This window comes from Haliotis asinina, chromosome 1, assembly GCF_037392515.1.
Source record: "Haliotis asinina isolate JCU_RB_2024 chromosome 1, JCU_Hal_asi_v2, whole genome shotgun sequence".
Taxonomy (NCBI): Eukaryota; Metazoa; Mollusca; class Gastropoda; order Lepetellida; family Haliotidae; genus Haliotis; species Haliotis asinina.
The window spans coordinates 65426499-65446743 of record NC_090280.1 but is presented as its reverse complement, the minus strand read 5'-3'; the positions used below and the strand labels follow the sequence as shown (position 1 = coordinate 65446743).

General features: G+C 43.6%; 4 protein-coding genes across 4 annotated transcripts; 2 read left to right on the top strand and 2 right to left on the bottom strand.

Moving 5' to 3' along the window:
• Positions 1-986: 986 nt before the first annotated feature.
• On the bottom strand, positions 987-2108 carry LOC137274619 (collagen alpha-2(I) chain-like). The gene is made up of 2 exons (XM_067807919.1): positions 2048-2108; positions 987-1852 (listed from the first exon to the last, which is right to left on the bottom strand). Exons 1-2 carry the CDS (start codon positions 2106-2108, stop codon positions 987-989), a joined length of 927 nt encoding a protein of 308 aa, XP_067664020.1.
• Positions 2109-3529: 1421 nt separating this feature from the next.
• On the top strand, positions 3530-4147 carry LOC137274612 (U1 small nuclear ribonucleoprotein 70 kDa-like). The gene has a single exon (XM_067807907.1). It carries the CDS (start codon positions 3530-3532, stop codon positions 4145-4147), a length of 618 nt encoding a protein of 205 aa, XP_067664008.1.
• Positions 4148-6336: 2189 nt separating this feature from the next.
• On the top strand, positions 6337-8162 carry LOC137282051 (collagen EMF1-alpha-like). The gene is made up of 2 exons (XM_067813803.1): positions 6337-6436; positions 7303-8162. Exons 1-2 carry the CDS (start codon positions 6337-6339, stop codon positions 8160-8162), a joined length of 960 nt encoding a protein of 319 aa, XP_067669904.1.
• Positions 8163-10692: 2530 nt separating this feature from the next.
• Positions 10693-15684, bottom strand: LOC137274607 (collagen, type I, alpha 1a-like). Its single transcript, XM_067807893.1, has 3 exons — positions 15606-15684; positions 13814-14700; positions 10693-11124 (listed from the first exon to the last, which is right to left on the bottom strand). Exons 1-3 carry the CDS (start codon positions 15682-15684, stop codon positions 10693-10695), a joined length of 1398 nt encoding a protein of 465 aa, XP_067663994.1.
• Positions 15685-20245: the final 4561 nt, after the last annotated feature.

Sequence of the window (20245 nt, the reverse complement as noted above, 5' to 3'; positions counted from 1 at the left end):
CTGCACACGAGTGGTGTACTGACGTTGATAATGCCGTGTAAAGCAACCCCATGTTTGTGTATGGGACAACAAGAACCTAGGAATTTCCCTATTCAGAATTATTACCAGTAATGTGAGTGTCACGTTTTGAAGTCTGTGGAGTCTATGTGGCTGCACATTCTATTCAAGTCATGGAACTATGAACTATATAATCTGTGACCACTTCCTACTTGGTATTTGGAATTCATAGATTTCAAATAATTGATAATATTTAGAGGGTACACAGATTAAGTAATCATAACTACCAGTCATCAGTTTTCCATTTTGAGAACCTGTGGTGGCTAAGTGGGTTTGATCGCTAATTTACGGTTCTGTGCCAGCAATCAGGTACCTCACTCTGAGAACCTGGTTTGGAATCCCGGATGAGGCTTGAAAAAAAGTACACGAATCTGCACTTTGCTGAGAACTTGTAATCCAAAATATATCGTATGACGTGCATCACTTTCTTAAAGCGTTGTGTTATCACTTTCAACTAGTCAATAAATCAACATTGGATGCAAACATGACATGGTTTAAATCTTAGAATTTCATTCAACTTCTGAGGATGAATAAACTTCTGAGAGTACATCCGATGTTGAAAGGTATCTCATATAAATACAAACAACAATGAAATGTATCATCATCTTTATTCAAAACAAACAGATAGGTTGACCAGGGACTTCACTATCGGCTCTGAAAAAACAATCGCATCACCATATAGAGTTCTGCAATTTTTTATATTTCTGCGATTGCACAATTGTCAGTTTGGTTACGAATTATTTGAATTACCTCGCTGTTACTGAATCGAATTAAGTACAATAAAACGTTGCCAAGCCGTTGTGAGCACGGATACTGTCTTCACTAGGCAATGCATAACAATCTGATTTGGGAATATTTCGAAAATGGACTTTGAACAATGGATCATTATACATGCTCAGTAGGGCAATGTGGACATTTGTGAATGATTACTAAGGACTCACCAGGACAGTCAAGCAGAAGTTTCTCAGCCAGTTGTCGGCGCCGATTCCGCTGAGGAGGGTGGTACAGAAAGGATCCAGTTCCTCTCCCAGAGTGCCCGTTGCTCCTGTCTCTCCTCTTGTGCCCATGACGGTATTAGAAGCCCCTTGACTACCAGTGGGACCAGTAGCCCCTGTATAGCCTGTATAGCCTGTATAGCCGGTAAAGCCCGTGTATCCATCTTCACCTCTAGTTCCTCGAGAGCCCCGAACCCCCTGTCGTCCAGTGACGCCCGATTGTCCTTTGGTGCCATCCTGGCCTGTAGCTCCCGTCTCCCCAGTTTCTCCTGTGTAGCCTGTGTAGCCTGTGTACCCTTTCTCACCTGTTGCCCCGGTGTATCCATCATGCCCTGTTTTTCCCGTGGCACCAGTATTCCCTGTGTTTCCTGTGTAACCTGTGTAACCATCGCTGCCAGTAGACCCCACAGAACCCTGAGCTCCGTTGTCGCCCCGAGTACCTGTTGCACCAGTCGCACCGGTGAAGCCCGTATATCCAGTATATCCATCGAGCCCAGTGGCACCGACAGCGCCCACTGGTCCTGCTGGGCCTCTAAGCCCCCTTTCTCCTTTAACTCCGGTAACCCCTCTGGTTCCTATGCTCCCTGTATCTCCGGTATAGCCGGCTAGGCCAAGCGTGCCGTCCTCACCTGTTATTCCTGTATCGCCGGTATAGCCAGTGTAGCCCTGGACACCCATATCACCGGTGGGACCTGGCAGGCCGGTCGCTCCGGTCACGCCTTTCGTTCCTGTAACGCCTTTTACGCCTATTGTACCTGTTGCTCCTTTCTGTCCGGTTGGACCTGTCTTTCCTGTGGGACCTGTCAAACAACGTTCCATAAATCATGACGTTTGCGGCAGACACTTAAAATTTTGACTCAGAATTTTGGATAAGTCTAAACGAAAACAAATATATTCTCATGTAGAATGAAATCACTTGACACCTGCTCTAAACCGAATATGAGTAAAAGAATCAATGTATTCAACAGTCACTCTTCAAGTAACATCAGATTTACCTCTCGAGTGACCAGAGGCCAGTGCCAGGACAGTTAGGAGAATAATACTGCTTGACCACATGTCTTGATTTCTAGTCTTCCCGATCAGGAACTGCACTGGCCCAAGCCAAATCAGCATCCCTTTATATGATGAGAGGTGTACAGTTTCATCGACTGGATAGGTAAGTGATATCACCTGATCCTGTGACTCCGCCCTCTTCAACAGCTGTGTCCGCGTGGTGAGCAGTGGCAGGAGTGGTCAACTGCCCAACATCAATGAGACACCTTGGACATCTGACATACCCCAAAACTACAGAGACAATCTTTGACATTTTGGAATCAGGGGCTAGTACGTGAAAAACTCTGTCTATTTTTGTTTTTTTCTGAATATTTCTTTCCTTGTACATCGCAGGATACAACATAATAATATCATTCGTTCGTATTAATAAGAGTTTGTCCATGCTGGTGCTCGTCATTGATATACTCTGTATAATATAGCTAACGTTGTGACAATTTCTTAGAGGTCAGGGGCGGTGGGTAGCCCAATAGTTAAAGCGATCGCTATTCATACGGTGGGTCGGGGTTCGATTCCTCACATGGGTGCAATGTGTGAAACGTGCTCCACCTTCTACGTTGCTAGAAGGGTCTGAAAAGAAATGCGCACACACGATGTTAATGACAGCATAAACGTGGAACGCTCATGCGTTACTGGACATGAAAAAGGTTTTGCTACGTCTGTTCACATGAATCAGAGCTGTGAAGGGGTAATGAGTGGGTGGGTTTGGTTTTAACCCCAATTTTAGCACTATTCTAGCAATATGGCGGCGGCGAACACCAGAAATGGGCTTCACCCTTTCTACATATGTGGGGAATGGAACCTGGATCTTCGGCGTGACGAGCGAACGATTTCACCTCTAGACTACCTCACCGCCCCAAAAGGGTAATGAGGTGCAGCTTATGTTATTAAAGGCTAGAGAAATCCGATGAGAAAGTCACCGGGTTACACAGCGAATGTATACACCATATCCTCGGTAATGGATGAGAGAAACACAGAAACAGGAAAGGTAAAAGAAACGTAACGTATATTTGACTGATGTTGCCATAAACCTGAGAATGTTAGCATGTTTACCAAATTCTTTTAAAATCGTTAACGTAACGCGTCACAGCTAAGGGCTGGGTGGAACGCTTTAACCACTAGGCTACCCCACCGCTCCATATTTCTAACCAGCGTTAGAAGAAGCAGCGCCTACAGGCTGTACGTGCAAGCTATAGGATAAACCCAGGGGCGGGCCCAAAGGCGCTTATTTCTTGGTATTGTTTTTCGAATGCATGGAGATGTGCCTGTGGACACATTTTTTGATGATTTTCAAATTATTGTTAACATAATCATATGTGACTACTTCAGCTTCCGAGATTGAACTGATGTTTGGGATGGTAGGGGCCGTGGAGATGGTGAGGAATTTTGGGATTGTTGGGATCTTAAGGATCACGGGGATCGTGAAGATGACGAGGATGGTGAGAATCGTGGGAACCGTTGGGAAGGTGAGGATATTGGGGATGGTAAGGACCTTTGGGATCATGGGGATCCTGGAGATGGCGAGAATGTTGAGGATCATGGGAAGCGTGAGGATTGTTGAGATCTTTGGGGATAGGGATGGTAAGGATCGTGAAGATTGTGAGGATGATGAGGATAGTGAAGATTGTGGGGAACGTGAGAATGGTGGGGATCGTGGGTATGGTGATGTTCGTGGGGAACGTGAGAATGGTGGGGATCGTGGGTATGGTGATGTTCGCGGGGAACGTGAGAATGGTGGGGATCGTGGGTATGGTGATGTTCGTGGGGAACGTGAGAATGGTGGGGATCGTGGGTATGGTGATGTTCGCGGGGAACGTGAGAATGGTGGGGATCGTGGGTATGGTGATGTTCGCGGGGAACGTGAGAATGGTGGGGATCGTGGGTATGGTGATGTTCGTGGGGAACGTGAGAATGGTGGGGATCGTGGGTATGGTGATGTTCGTGGGGAACGTGAGAATGGTGGGGATCGTGGGTATGGTGATGTTCGCGGGGATCGTGAGGATGGTAGGGATCTTAGGGATGGGGTAAGGGTGGGGGTGGCATGATGAGGATGGTGAGGATCATAGCGATCTCGAGAAACGTAAGGATCGTGATGATCGCGAGGAAGGTGAAGATCGTGTGGGTGCTTGGGATCGTGAGAATTGTGAAGATAAGGGGATGGTGAGGATTCGTGAGGATCGTACATCTGTGAAACTAGAACTATGTTTCATCGAAATTTAAGTCGGAGCTGAGCAGTTATTCCGTTTAGTTTGTTGAGGAGAATAGTAAATACATCTGGTTTAACGAGATTCTCGTATAGTGGCATATGTCACACAATGAAGGTGATTAATCTTGGGGAGGCGAACATGCCTTATGAAGCGGCATTGATTAAAATTTGTAATTGAACTAACAGCTAATCAATTAGTGAAATCTTAAGGCATCTATCTTTCACCGATCAACCAGCATGCGTTGCGGGTTCAGTCATACATATCTTGTCGATGGATCAATCTACGTGGACATATAGCTTCACCATACAAACACATTCTCTCTCTCGCTAGTCTGTTATCTTGGAAATTAACTTCTCAAATTCAACTGAAATAGTGTTCAAAGTGGTGCTAAAGGTCGAATCCCCAGTGGATTGAAGCTGTTATCTGATAACATGCCATATGATAGGATCACTATGCAAGAGCACACATGATTCTCCAACAGGAGAATAACCAACTTAAGCTGGTTAACGAGACAATTCTGTGATCAACAGCATGAGCATCGATCCTAACAAGTGGGATACGATGACATATGTGAACCAGGTCAGCGAGCCTGACCACCCGATTCCTAACTTGCCTCTTACAACAAGCATGGGTTACTGAGTCAATTCTAATATGGGTGTTGACGTGTCTACCACACTGACCAACACTGGGTATCTGACACTGACACTGACCAACACTGGGTATCAAATACTGGTCGCCTTGTCTGGAACTATTGTGAAACTGACCTACCGTGTAACATAAAGCCCTGACGTAACACTCCTTATGTATTTTTTCTTGATAATTGAACTTCATTTTATCTCAATCTCACTTTTAAAGAAAAAAAACCCCCAACAAACAACACAAACAAAACAACCCCCCGAGATTATGATAGAATAGAACGGGATATTCCTGACGGGTTGATATTTGCTGAAGCATATGCTATCCTTCATTGTTCCAAACTGTTACAACATTCAGTGGTGACACAGATCGCATACAGTCATGGGCACACGGATAACAGACATTGTGCACATAGAAACACGGAGACACAGATAAACAGACACTGTGTACACAGAGACAAGGACACGTAGATAAATAAACATGGTGTACACAGAAACACGGATACACAGATCGTGAGAATCGTGAGGGGGGATCGTTGGGATGTCGTGCAGGAACCTGAGGCCAGTCCCATGATCCTGAGCGGTCCAGCTGTAGCAGGACCAGTGGCTCGAACATATACTCTCCAAACCTAGGAAGCTTCATAATTAATTTACGGTTGAGAGATATAGTGGAGTGGATCAGTGGTGATATGGTGATAAAGAATATTTTGAGGGTGCATCATCACTTGCGCTTCCTTATGACCGCAGTTGTTTGTACAGTAATGGTTCTTGAAACATGATGATGTAAGAATGATCCCCCCAAACAAGTGTGTGGGGCGTTTATGGGGCTACTGCCTAGTCACGTGTATCCAATGCATTAAGTTCAGGGTGGTGATAAACAGAAATGGTGATGCGTTCATAAGAGGTCTGTCTTTGAAAATTCCTTAAATGTTTATACTTCCTATCCCAACTGAAAGTTCAGGTTACCCTACTGTTTTTGAAGCGTATTTTATTGCTGCGTTTGATCAAAATAAGAGCAATGAGTTTACTTTTGGATACAACTTTGCATACATGATGCGTGATGCTCTTGTGTACATTAATAAAATTTCAGTCGAAGCAACGTTTAAGTTTACCTCTCTGTTAAGAGAGAGCACGTGTTGCAGGAGAGATACAAATCTTCAAGATTCACAAATAGATCTACAAATGAATTCGAGTTTCTTATCTTAGTTGCGGGGAGGCTGGTTGATAATGAAACACTTCACTGAATGAAAATATTGTAGATCTGACTCTAGCCAATAAAGACTTACCAGGCGAATCACGTGACTTGGATAATTTGCTGGTGACCACAGTCCTGTGGGTATATAAGACATCCTCCGCTTTGTTGATGTCACTGAGTCCCTGTGTCTTCCAACAATGATCATGAAAACACTGATACTTGCCTTGTGTGTGGTCAGTCTTTCCTTGACAACTGCTTCCTTCACGAGAACAAGACGCAGATCTACAAGTGCTCGTGGTAAGTATTCCCAATATTTACTGCTGAACAGTAAGTAATAACTAATAGCATTAGGGGGCTCACATAAATTGTAAAGGAAAAACTATTTGGTTTTGGACTTGTTGCACCATTTGTTTGTCACAGAGATAGCTCTGAGTTAGTGGATAGGTGCAAGGAATTGGGGAACGACATGTGCCCCTCGTCAGTTACCTTTCCCTACCGAAACATCCTCGGAGGCACACTCAACAAATACTGGTATTATTGGAATAACATCATATATTTGACTTTACACTACAATATAGTATGACGTCAGGTGAACCACCAACCTACAAAAACAGTAGATGTACTGGCGTTCCAGAGAATGTTCTGTTAAGCGTTATGTAGTATGTGTAGATCACGTTTACTGTGTGGATTCATTGCGGACACTGCCGTAAAAACAATCAGTTGCACCCCATTTGACAATAAGTGAGTATGAAGATGAGACCCTGGGAACACGGTGGAGACATTTGTTACTGGTGTGACCGGTGTGCAAGGTTTAATATTTCATTCCGTTATTCGTGCTGGATTGCCATTACATCCCATTATCGTACATCAAATATACACCAACGCCTATATATGTTTTGGAATAGCCCAAATATATACTGGTGAGGGGAAATTAAGCAATACAGATTGGCTACCTATATTGGTTCTCAACATCCAATGTAATTTCTGGCACCCTAGTAACTGTATATTTGACAATTAACATTAAAGTCTACATCCACACAGTGGCATTAAAGTCTACATCCACACAGTGGCATTAAAGTCTACATCCACACAGTGGCATTTAAGTCTACATCCACTGCTACTACTGGTCTACTACATTTATAAACAAGTGTTCTTCTCTTCAGGTACTCGAGGTGTTAAAGGAACAAGGGGCATGGACGGCCATATAGGGCTAGTTGGCATAACAGGTGCCACCGGTCTGGTCACAGGCACCAAGGGCGTCACGGGTACCATAGGTGCACAAGGTGTCCAGGGAGCTACTGGCATTATGGGAGAAAAGGGTACTAAAGGAGACACAGGAGTCACAGGCCCAAAAGGAACAATGGGGGACAGAGGGGCTGTAGGAGTCACAGGGGCTAATGGCGAAGCCGGATATACGGGTTATACGGGCTATACTGGTTACACCGGGGCTACCGGCTACACGGGCTATACAGGATATACAGGCGATACAGGGGATACCGGAGACACCGGAAATACCGGAAGCCCTGGCTACACTGGTTACACCGGGTATACTGGCGCAACGGGCAACACTGGTGATACAGGGAATACGGGGCAACAAGGATATGAAGGGGCTGTCGGAGACACAGGCACCACTGGAATCACTGGTGTAACAGGCGAAGTTGGCACAAAGGGTCACCAGGGTACACAGGGAGCTAAAGGCGATGAAGGCACGAGAGGTGTGATTGGTGACACCGGCGCCACAGGTCCTACAGGTGAACAGGGCTACACCGGCTTCACCGGCTACACAGGTTATACCGGCTTCACTGGTGCAACGGGCAACACTGGGAACACCGGCGACGAAGGCACCAAGGGTGTTCAAGGAACCCAGGGAGAGCAGGGGGATACTGGAATGGCTGGCAATGACGGTGCTCGGGGGGCTACTGGGGACACCTCACCCTCGTTTCAACTTTTCTGCACCGAGATATATAAAACCAGTGTTTTTGCATCTCCGTGGGCTTTCTCCTTGTGTGATTACTACGGTTAAGGTAAATTACTGAGTGCAGTTCATGACAATACATCAGAAAGTAACCAGTAGAAATCTATGTTCTTGGGTCAGCACTCTCATATTCATCCACAAGTACGTTTGTGAGATTCGAAAATATACAATACGTTCCACAGGAAAATGTAGGGTACACGTGCAAGGGGGTAGTTGGGTTGAATAGAGCGGTCAATTGTACGGGTTTCGGCAAAGTGTCAATGTAAAAATCTTCATTTAAAGATATGCTGAGCACAAATACCAAACAACTGTCCATTTACGAGAGGATGTCCTGGTGTGAGTGATTATTTTTCTGCTTGTGTTTCAGGACCGTAATTCTGGTCAAACTATCTTATTTCGTCTGTACCGATACGTGGAAAATAAACGAGTTGATAATAAGCATATCTTGTTTCTGAATCTTGTCTTGTCTCTTCTACCACCGAAAGGTCTACCACTACCAACACTGTTGCTTGCTTGTGTGGATTCGCAGTATTTCGAAGCATGTGTGCTTTTTAGTGATACCCTGAACCAGACAAACAGTGATTGATATTCTGAGCATGCTACCGGGTTCGATCTCAAACCACACTGACCATCCAACTATGTGGCCACTTAACGCAAGCATATGTTGATAGGTTCCTATAATCACTGGATATCCAAGATATGTTGACTGAAACCCTTTGGGAAATAATTAAATAATTGTTCCTTAATGGTCGACTCACAAGTTGTAAGACTCAGCCGTATTGGGTCAATTACCTTCATGGGTGTGCGGTACAGCCCTGATACAGCTGAGAGTTTGCTAAACACGGGGCAAGCTTAGAGTTTGCAGAGTAACTCTGTCACAAACCAAACCAAGACGAAACCTACTGTGTTCAGACATTTCAGTTCGCCTCACGGTAGAATTGACTCATAATTAAGATTTTCCGCAGTGCCTATTGTGAGACGACGTCAAATGTCTTAACACTGTTGTTTTTCTCCATTCTGTCAAAAACTAGATTTCTTTGAAACGGCAGCCGTTTTAAAAGGTAGATTTGCACTTAACTGTAGTCTGAGTCACAGATGCTAATAACTGTAACAAATACTACTTAGGTTCTATACTATGTATTTGCTTAAATGCCAGGAGAGCTGTTTTGTGTGGAGGAAGTAGTTGTTTTGGTTTTATTTTAAAAAATATTCATGGCACCTTCCTCAGTGTGTATCGCAAGTTTACAATTATGACATAAATCCAACACACACACACACACACACACACACACACCAAAAATAAAGAAAAAGGAAAGAAAAATCTAAACAGACAGCTACAAATTAAAAAATCTATCAATGAAATGAACAAAAGCAATACTAACCCTTTTCTGCTTTGCTATGCAAAACAATTATGCAAACCACTTCACTGTCAGTTGTAAGGCATTCGTTCTCGTTAAAATGAGGGAATACAGTGGAAGCTGTCAAAACTGGCACTAATCGGGACTGAAGGAGGAGTCAGCATGATGGATTGTAGAGCTGATGATAAATGTTCAAGCCACGGTTAGGACTGAAACTTTATGCTGGTGTTGACAATTTGCCGGATTGGTCAGATGCCGGTTTTGACAGCTTCCACTGTAAGTAATAACTGTGATATTGCATAGTAGGGGCATGCTATTTGGGAGTCACTTATATCAGTGTTTACAGATTTAGAATACGATTGGTCCATTTACTACTTTGTCTTGAATTTCATGCAAACACGCCATTTCGAGCAAGTGTGTTTCATGATGTGCACGTGAACACTGTCAAAATGTAAAATTCGAAATTTACAATTAAACATGTCCGACTAGGTTTTGTAAAGCAGGACTGATATTTTTCTAAGACCAGTCACACGCTTTATGATATATTGAGTATAAGAGGAACTTGCATGATTAGAACAATACAGTAGAAATTAAGGCATGGACTCTTAACTTTTTTCGGTGATTACTTAGCAGATTACAATCAAATATCAAAAGATAGAAAACGTTGATAACACCCTGACTCCCGGGGACAACTGGCGCACAAGGTCGTATCATCAGAATGAAAGAGTCACTGGTGCTTGATGGACATTTAAAAGTTGGATCGTAACATCGTATGAAGTTACAACATCAGTATTACTTTATAACAAGACGTTTCTGTGTCACTTCCTGTCCCGTCATGGGGTGAATAGAGACGCTATTCACCTGACGAAGCGGCAAGACGTAGCCCCAAAACGCCTTGTTGTAAATGATGAAGAAGCTGTAAATCCATACTTTATGTTCTTATGTCCTTTCACGTTGTCTGATTACTGCCAAGGCGTAGATAATGAAGTCATTCAATTCTGCTTCGGCTTCAGTCTACAGGACAAGGGCCAAGACGATATCCCTAGAGTCGATATCCGTGTTCCTCTGAGTGTTTCCAGAGCACTTGGTAAAACTGTCAAACAGCGTGTGGAAGTCGGATAGGTCTCAATGCGGTCTTCCAGTAGGTCGCCATCGTGGTACTGAAGTCGCAACGAACTCAAATGGAGTCGCAAAGATCGTGACTAGTCGCGAGTACAATCTTACTGCTCGTACTCAAGGCAGTCGCAGATGTTGTTGATGTAGTCGCAGATGTTGCTGCTGTAGTCGCAGATGTTGTTACTGTAGTCGCAGATGTTGTTGATGTAGTCGCAGATGTTGCTGTTGTAGTCGCAGATGTTGTTGCTGTAGTCGCAGATGTTGTTGATGTAGTCGCAGATATTGCTGTTGTAGTCGCAGATGTTGCTGTAGTCGCAGATGTTGCTGCTGTAGTCGCATATGTTGCTGCTGTAGTCGCAGATGTTGCTGCTGTAGTCGCAGATGCTGTTGCTGTAGTCGCGGATGTTGTTGCTGTGGTTTCGATCTGGCTGATGTTGTTGATGTAGTCGCAGATGTTGCTGTTGTAGTCGCAGATGTTGCTGCTGTAGTCGCGGATGTTGTTGCTGTGGTTTCGATCTGGCTCTGAGCTGAACTTTCTGCAGAAGCTCACACCAGGAGCTACCACCGCATTGCGACCTAGTAGCGGCACATAACACCGATTGTTTCAGCCTCAACCAAGTTGCCATAAAATGTTATGCTTTGATCGCAGTCAAATCGCACACCCTTTTCGGTATAAACGCAAAGGGGCCATGGTTTGCACAAACTACACAATCGGTGGTCGCAGTCAGGTCTCAGACAAGTCGCGTCCCGGTTTAAACATACCCTAATTAGCATGGTGAGGGATGGTTCTGAGGGACTGGGAGCCAGTGAAGGTGTAGACACTGGCTTGGTTCGTAGGTCAACTGCTTATTTGCAGAGTGGTCTTGTAGGGTAGCGTGATGTTGGCTGGAGTAGATTCGGGTCGGAGCGTTTTGGATTTTGTGCAGGCTGTACAGCGTGTGTGAAGAGGGCCTCTTCCAAATAGGTCATTTAGATTTCTGTAGGGACAGGGAGAAGGTGAAATGTCCACATGATGTGTGTAGACGTTGTGCAGGATTCGTGTCAGTTGATTAATCCAGGCTGACGATTCGCTGATGGACGATATGAAGGGGTTCTTCAATAGCGACGCAAGTTCAGAAATCAGCAACATCATAGGTCATGATCTGGTCAGATTCACTTGTGCTCCTCTGTCAGAAGGTACCGGGAGGACAGTATTTTGATGAGGTGGTGGACGGTGCTGGACGTATTATCTTATCAATGCGTTCTAAGCTGGGTCTTTGTGGATGGTGATGGTTCACGGACATTGTGACGTTCGGGTTTTGGGACTGCTGGATGGTAATCTCAAAGGTGTCTCTTGGGTTTTTCAATGAATCTCAGACTTCAATTAAGTCTTTAAAGGTTTGTTTCCCAACACGCTTGAGTTAAGTGTTTGTCGTGGAGCATGCGGCACTACCGATGAAGTCAGCAAATTGTCGTCATGACTTGGTTGGTGCATATATATGTTTCTGCCTTTCGCCTTGGAAGTTGATCATTTATGGCACTTAACTTCAGCTATAATGGTGTGGTGTATGGGTAAAGCCGAAGACTATATAGGCTCAGTCAAGTATATTGATGGTGCCCCTTTGTTGGGATCTCTTGTCCCACACAGCTTCAAGTAATGATATTATCGAAAATACCTGGAGGTGTATAAAATCAAATAGCAGAACACGGAAGCACTGGCCTTGTATGGATGCGCTAGAGATAATCATGATTTACATTCATAATCAAGCGCCATCTATGTTGAACTATTTGTTTGTTTAAAGTCGCCCTCAGATATATTCAAGCTATATGTCAACGGTCCGTAAATAATCGAGTCTGGACCAGACAATCCAGTGATCAACAGCATGAGCATCTATCAACGCGATGTAGAACTAGCAGACAAAACGTTTGGCGTTAAGATGTCTATTTTGATGGAGCAAGACCCTAGGTGCCACGTATCTTTCGAGGTCGTTTGGGTAACTGAATAGGTGAGTTTGTGAATGGTTGAGTGAGTGAGTGAGTGAGTGAGTGAGTGAGAATTCTGGTGTTGGCAAAGCAAGAGACGTTATGAGGATGAACCGGAATTCACCATCAGCCATAGATTTTCTTACCCTCGTGTGATGTACGCAAGTACAGAGAAATGAGATGCTGCTGCAGGCGACGAATCATTCTAGGGACGTTTGCCTTGGGGCAATAAACTTAGGGCTTAGTCTCTGTGAAACTCGACGAAATCTGAACAGCGTCACGTTACAGACGGTGTTATGTTGTGACGCACATATCATAGTAGTGATAACATTGCTGACATACTGGTGGGAAGGTATGGTTACACGATGCCATTTTAGAAAGTGGTCAAATGCAACATATGTCATATTTGGGATTTCACTTTCTCAGTAAAGTACAAATTCTAGTACTTTTATGGTTGAGTCCCATCCGGGATTCGAACCCTCACCCTCAGAGTTAGGCACCTAATCGCCAGCGCACAAAGTCAGCCGCCTATCTAAAATGGCATCGTGTATTCATAGCTTTCGGCCGTGGGAGCCGTGCCAATTTACACTTATCAGAGGCGTACACAAAGTACGCAGCCTAGACTACATATGACATATGTTCCCAAATATGACACATGTTGGTTGGAAGGTAATCGGGTTACTGAGACTCACCAACTTACAGATAGAAGCATGGCAAACAATCTAAGAAACCTTGCCATAATGAATGGGACAAACATGGAGGATTTATTACATTTTATTCACAGAAATAACGTTACAGGTTTTTCAATCTTTGGAACGGTGATTATGGAATGCTACCTGTAAACAGAAAAAAAATGAAATGAATGTTTCATATTTAGCAACTAATGCAGTATTAGATCACCTCAGTGGTGAAGTACCTTTGGTAAGATCATTCTTTAAATGCATCTACTCTACTAATGATAATTATAATGAAACGATGCATGCTTTTAGATGTAACATATCAGCCTTAGTACAAGATCCGCGGAGATCCGGGTTAGAATTAGTCTTCAGTTGCCCATGTTTGTCGTGAGAGGCAGCTAACGGGAGCGGGTGGCCAAGCTCACTGACTTGCTTGACACATGTCATCGTATCCCAGTTGTTAAGATCGATGCTCATGCTGTTGATCATTAGATTGTCTGATCCAGACTCTATTATTTACAGACCACCGTCATATAGCTTTAATATTGCTATAAACCAACAACAAGCTAACAGACGAAATGCAAACCTCGAGTAAAACCAGGAACAACATACCATCGAATCCAAGTGATCCGCAAGCATTCTTCACATTAATGCCAACGGTGTCTGTTCTCACTGCCCAGCTGCAGAACTGACTCAAACCAGGGCCACTTGGACCAGTTGCACCAGTCGACCCCGTTGGCCCCGTGTTTCCCGTATCTCCTGTGTTGCCCATATCACCATCCTGGCCTGTGGCCCCTCTTGTTCCCCGACTTCCTCGGTCTCCCCGAACGCCTGTGTTACCTCTTGTTCCAGTGATCCCGGTATCACCTGTGTAACCCATGGTTCCGTCGTCTCCTGTAGCGCCAGTGTAACCAGTTCCTCCTGTATCACCTGTATACCCTTGAGGTCCGCGGTCCCCCCGAGGGCCGGTGACGCCTTGTGTTCCTTCAATTCCAGTGGCACCCTTAGCACCCGTATTTCCGGTATTTCCAGTCAAGCCGGTCGCCCCTTCGGATCCAGTATCCCCAGTTGAACCTGTGGACCCGGTGTTACCAGTATCCCCCTGTGTGCCAGTAGCCCCCCGAATCCCACCAGACCCTCTTGATCCTTGGACGCCTGTGTTCCCTGTATTGCCAGTGGTTCCGGCAGCCCCTGCGGCGCCAGTATCTCCAGTATCTCCAGTGTCGCCAGTGTAGCCTGTGGCTCCCGTGTATCCTGTATACCCTTTGTCTCCGGTGTATCCTTGCTCACCAACATCGCCTGTATCACCTGTGTAACCCTTCTGTCCGACATCCCCTGTATCACCAGTGTAACCTTTGTCCGTTCCCGTGTCTCCCGTGTAACCGGTTGGTCCCGGGACTCCCGTTGCCCCAGTTTCTCCGGTAGAACCAGTTCTTCCCGTGTTACCACTCTTCCCGCGTGTTCCTCGTCGATCTGGCACAAGAAGAAGACAACGATTGCAGGTGGAACTGGCAACGTAACGAATACTTTAGTGTGAATTAGTGAGTGAGTAGTGAGTGAGTTTGGTTTTACGCCACTTTTTGACCATATTCCTGCAATATGACCGCAGGAGTTTATGGGCTTTACTCATTGTACTCATGTGGGGATTCGAACCCGGATCTTCGGCGTGACGAACCAGTAGGCTACTCCACCACCCTAGCGAATGCTTTAAGCATAATGATATTAACTGAAGTGGGTAAAAAAGTAAAAAGAAAAAGTATTGAAACCAGGTTGAAACTGGGACACCTAGAGTAGAAATATGTGACCCCTCAAATGATTTCTTACAAAGAAAAGCCTTGCAATGAGTGTTTCTGTACAGACGTGCTTTAGACACATCTCCCGTTGCTACTACAACCTACAACGGAGAGGTGCGTGATACAAGTACACGTTTTAACACTGCAAAGGGGGAGCGCAAAAGAATATTCATACACTTATGGTGGTGTGCGACCGCCTCCATGGTGTAGTGGTTAGAGCTTCCGCCCGGATACCGGAAGGTCGCGAGTTCGACCACGTCATACCAAAAGACGTTAAAATATGACACTTGTTGCGTCCCTGCCTGGTGCTCGGCATTAATGGGTAGGACAAAGACTGGTCGGCTCGAAGTCAGTGTAATGTGTCTGAGTGTGGTATTCGTGTTTAACCGCGGCATGGTATTTCAGTGAGCTAGCACTATAAAACCAGCACAAGTCTGGACTAACAAGCAGCCACACATACTCACACATGCACGTCTTCATGTGAGCAACATATACCCAAGTACGACGTTAAACCTCATCTTACCTCACCTCATTTCACCTCACCTCATCTTACCTCACTTCATTATGTTGTACCATAATACTCACAGTTGACATGAGAACGGGTGAACGCTGCACCAGCCGTGTTGACAAAAACGAAGATGAGGAAGATTACTGAATAATTCATGCTGAAGGCTGTTGATGAACGAAGGCCTGATTCATGCTCCAGGTTTGTCTCTGGCCCTTTATATAGTACCATGGAAGAAGAAATGCGATTTCATTGGCTATCAGTTTCTGGATAATGACTGGCCAGTCAATGCCCAGATGTCAACAGGGAGCCAGTTGTCGGCTCTTCATTGATTAAAGTCAGATGAGTCGCATATGAAATTAATTGCCACGGAGTTGATAAGAATAATTTTGTGTTATCCGAACTAAACTTTAATTCACTCTGGCCGCAATCCACGACAGTAGCAGACCAAATCTGTTGTCGTGGGCAGTAACAAGACAAAACAGATATAGGTAAATGGATATTAGCCTAATGGATAAAGCATCTCGAGTTGCGATCTTTACTTCAAAAGTTATGATCACATTTATGACGGTTCTGAAAGTGCACTACGTTCTAAGGTAGACTTTTATTTAAATTTTCGCCACAACTTCCATGACAGCAGAACATTTCAAACATTTTGTCTCCCGGTTGCGACGCAAGCTTCTGCACGCAAGGTGTTTACAAGTGGCGCTGTCATCTCACTGTACGCAAGAAATTACGAGAAATGGAAATACCCCGAAAACATGGTTCCCCCGAAACATGGTACGGCAGGTTTATGTAGATGTTATATACGTCATCATCATTCCTGATACTAACAACTTCTAGAATAGTTCTCAAACAGTTCAGTTAACGCAGAAATGTTTACAGCGGAAGTAATGTCTGAAAAAAATCGCATGTATGTCAACAATTTATGTAGTTACCAAGCGATAGTGTGAAATATCTGTTTAACAAAATTCGGCCTAACTACAGTCTGAGTGGTAGGGAGATAGAGAATGTAGAAAAGGGAGATGAGATTGTTGCAGAAATGAGTCCAAAGCGACTTGGAGCTGACCATGACAAATTAGTGTGTGTTGTTGATAATGTATTGCAAATGACACTCTTTAAATGTCCATTCTATAATTATACCTCGCTTTCTTATAAACGATAGCTGGTGCAAAAAATAAGAACTTTAATAGTGAAACTATTAAGGATGTAGTGACCAAGGAGTCTCACTATCACTCTAAAAGGAAACAGGTAGGAGGGCCGTCTCAGACGATGTGTCAGGACGGGGTGTCACAGATGGTGCTTGGGGAAATCCACGGAAAGCCGTTTCCCATTAGTCTTTCTTTCGCAGATTAACAGAGGTAACACTAAGTGGTTCAACTATATATATTGTGCGGTTAGGGGCTTTTACTTATTTCTGTGAGACCTCTAGTAATTGTTACTAGGTAGGTTTTGTTAAGAATTCTAGTATATATGAACTTAGCAATATTATTTGGGATTGGAGAACGGGAGGAACTCTTACCTAATCCTTCAGGGAATTAAACTGGGTAAGACAACGGCACATCATAACAATTTACAAACAATATCCAGTCCTGTCGTCGTCGGGTGGTCCTGCCACCGATATATTTTGTGACATTTTATAAGATGGCTGAATTAAGCTTTTTATGGGCATCATACACATATACGTATCTAAACAAAAACCTTATGAAAAAAGACACGTAAGATGTGATCAACAGATGAGACATATTCAACCACACGGAAAGGCATAAAATATCTTTGAGATGGACCTTTGCGCCCATAGGCAAGCACGTGCACGTCATGCCAGCTGAGTCGACGGTTCGTCGTCATACCTGACTTGGCGCCCTTATTGCCAACTATAGTCTGAGGTATTGGTTCAGCAGCTATTCGTATGTTTTCTGCCTTATTTTATTTGCCTTATTTTACGAGTAAACGAGTAAAAGTACTTACATGCTTCAACGCAAAAATGACAAGGAAAAGACATTACAAGGCAAGGAAACCATCTTACTAAAGAAGGAAAACATCTAACGAAACAAGGCAAACACGTTACAAAAACGTTAGTAAACAGGGAAAACATATAAAAAAAACAAGGAAACCTCATTAGTAAACAAGGAAAACGTCTTACTAATAATATAATATCAGTTTACACGATGCCATTTAGAAAGTGGTCAAATGCAACATATGTCATATTTGGGATTTCACTTTCTTAGTAAAGTACAAATTCTAGTACTTTTTTCGGTTGAGTCCCATGAGGGACTCTGAGGGTGCGGGTTCGAATCCCGGATGGGACTCAACCGGAAAAAGCACTAGAATTTGTACTTTACTAAGAAAGTGAAATCCCAAATATGGCATATGTTGCAATATAATATCAGTGTTTCTTTCCCCGAGGCATAAGACTTTCGCGGTCAGTATGACTCCCTGGTGTCGTGAGTGGGAGTCATGGACGTGCCATTTTTGATCAAAATGCACAGGTTTTCTGTGTCATGGGAATATCAATGCTTCTTATAGTGATATAAAGTGAGTTGGAAGTGAAGGATTGGACAAGATGATCCATTAATTCTTTTATTTACCTGTTTTCTCATTCTTAGAACAAAATGCTACAATTGTTACAATACTTGTTTCACGGCCTCGCGGTCACTGCCGTGGTCATAACAGACTCAGATACAAACTACAAGCCGGAACGTCAAGAACAAATGTTGAAACAAATGTCTGCCATTAACCCTGGAAAAGCAGTGGGTCCGAGTGGTTTCAGTCGGCTTCGGGCACAATGACCGACGTTCATTTAAAGGCTGGTTGGAATTAGTTAAACTTAGTAAATAAGCAAATCTTTACTGTTTAATTTCCTTTCATGAAACAGCTATGCTGAATACGAAGTGGGAAAACATGACCGCATGTAAAGTATCTTTCACATGATTGTGTTTGTGAGTGAGTGAGTTTGTTTACGTTTGAATCGCTTTTAGCACCAGGAATGGGCTTCACACACTGAAACCATGAGGGGAATCGAATCCAAGTCTTCGGTGTGACGATCGAACGCTTGAACCACCAGGCTACCCCACCACCCTTGATTGTTTGATGTTTAACGCCACTACCAGTAATATTCTAGGAAAAGAAGATAACCCTCCAATAACAAGATGTGATTATCGGAGACATCTTTCATCACCCCTAGTGCACGTCAAGTTGTCCGAGCAATGTTTGATATCAGATGTACTAGTTCTATGAAGACGCTTAATTATCCTCAGGGTGCTGATGTCTCACCCCGTCTGAATAATCAATCTGGATATTGATAATATTTCAATTTTAATTGCTATAAAGTGTAAATTGACGATGCATGTCGCCGCGCGTGATTTCCCGGACTCTCTATCTGTCTGATCGTGACTTTAGATTGACAGCTGTCGTTCACCTTGGTAGATACACAGGGACATTATGTTGATTCTCTACGCCATGGAACAGAGATCACTTAGATAGCAGCTGTAGGACAAAACATCAACACTGATTAAGGCTTCAGTTGTTCATCACGTCGGTGATACCCCACGAACAGGGTACTCTGGTGCTGACAAACCAATAACATAAAGATGCATTTTATTTATGGATAGCCTGTCAATCGCCAATTTTACAACAGACAAAATAGTGGCTTGTTCTTGTTTAACACATTGAGAATTTGAGTGGCCAGTTGCAAATTATTTTTATATAATGCTTATAGTATGGCACGTCAGTAAAACAGTTCCAGAATTCCATAAAAAGGGCAGACAATGAGACATCAGACAATCAACATCAGACAATCAGATAGCAGTTTTCTCTATCTTTTCGGAGCTTGCAGACTGGGGACTTTCCTTCCAGACTACCAATTGAAAGGAAATGACATTTTTCATTTACAATCTTAAAATTGATCAAATGAAGATTCTAGGATATAAATTAGATGTGCCAGTACTAGGACGATGGAAAGTTTTTTTTCCGTTTTAAGAGTATTTGCCATAGGAGCGAGAGATATGCAGTGATTGTAACGGAACCAAGGCTATAATTGTCGTTCGGAATACCCTGTGTTGCGAGGCTGAATAATCAGCAATGTAATTTTATCTGTTGCTTTTTCCAATACATATTTTATTTCTGGACGACATTAACGACACTTAATCATGAAAACTAAGGCTATTGTAGAGATTTCGCTATATTTCAGCGAAATGTGCAGACAAAATCATATGTGCATGTAGGGAAGACAAAATCTATGATTGCTAAAGGTTATTGTAGAATCCATGGAGGGTTATTCCATTTTACAAACCACATTATTAGCGTTGTGTTTACTGATACTTTTTAAACAAATCATACAACTGGAATACAGTAGTCCATGGACATGTTGTATATCTCCAATATGTATCGAACAGGTGTTTGCTTTATGTTACTTACAACAGATGGTAGTGACTTTTTGACGGTTAATTCCTTAATTCGTTTCTACTAATAAATGCTTATTTGTAGTTATACCTGAAATATCATCCACAAAAACAAGTACTTTGAATGTGATATGTACGCATTGAGCATTAGGAAGCTGGTGTATATTTTCGTGGGCAAGAGGTTTATAGCTGCCGACAAGCCAGGCCAGTGTGAGAGAAGCCAGCAGCAGACCAGTCAAACAAGCCAGCTCAAGCCATCTTAGTGCCAGTGCCAGGCAAGTGAGACAAGCAAATGTCAGATAAGTCAGGCAGTGCTGGGC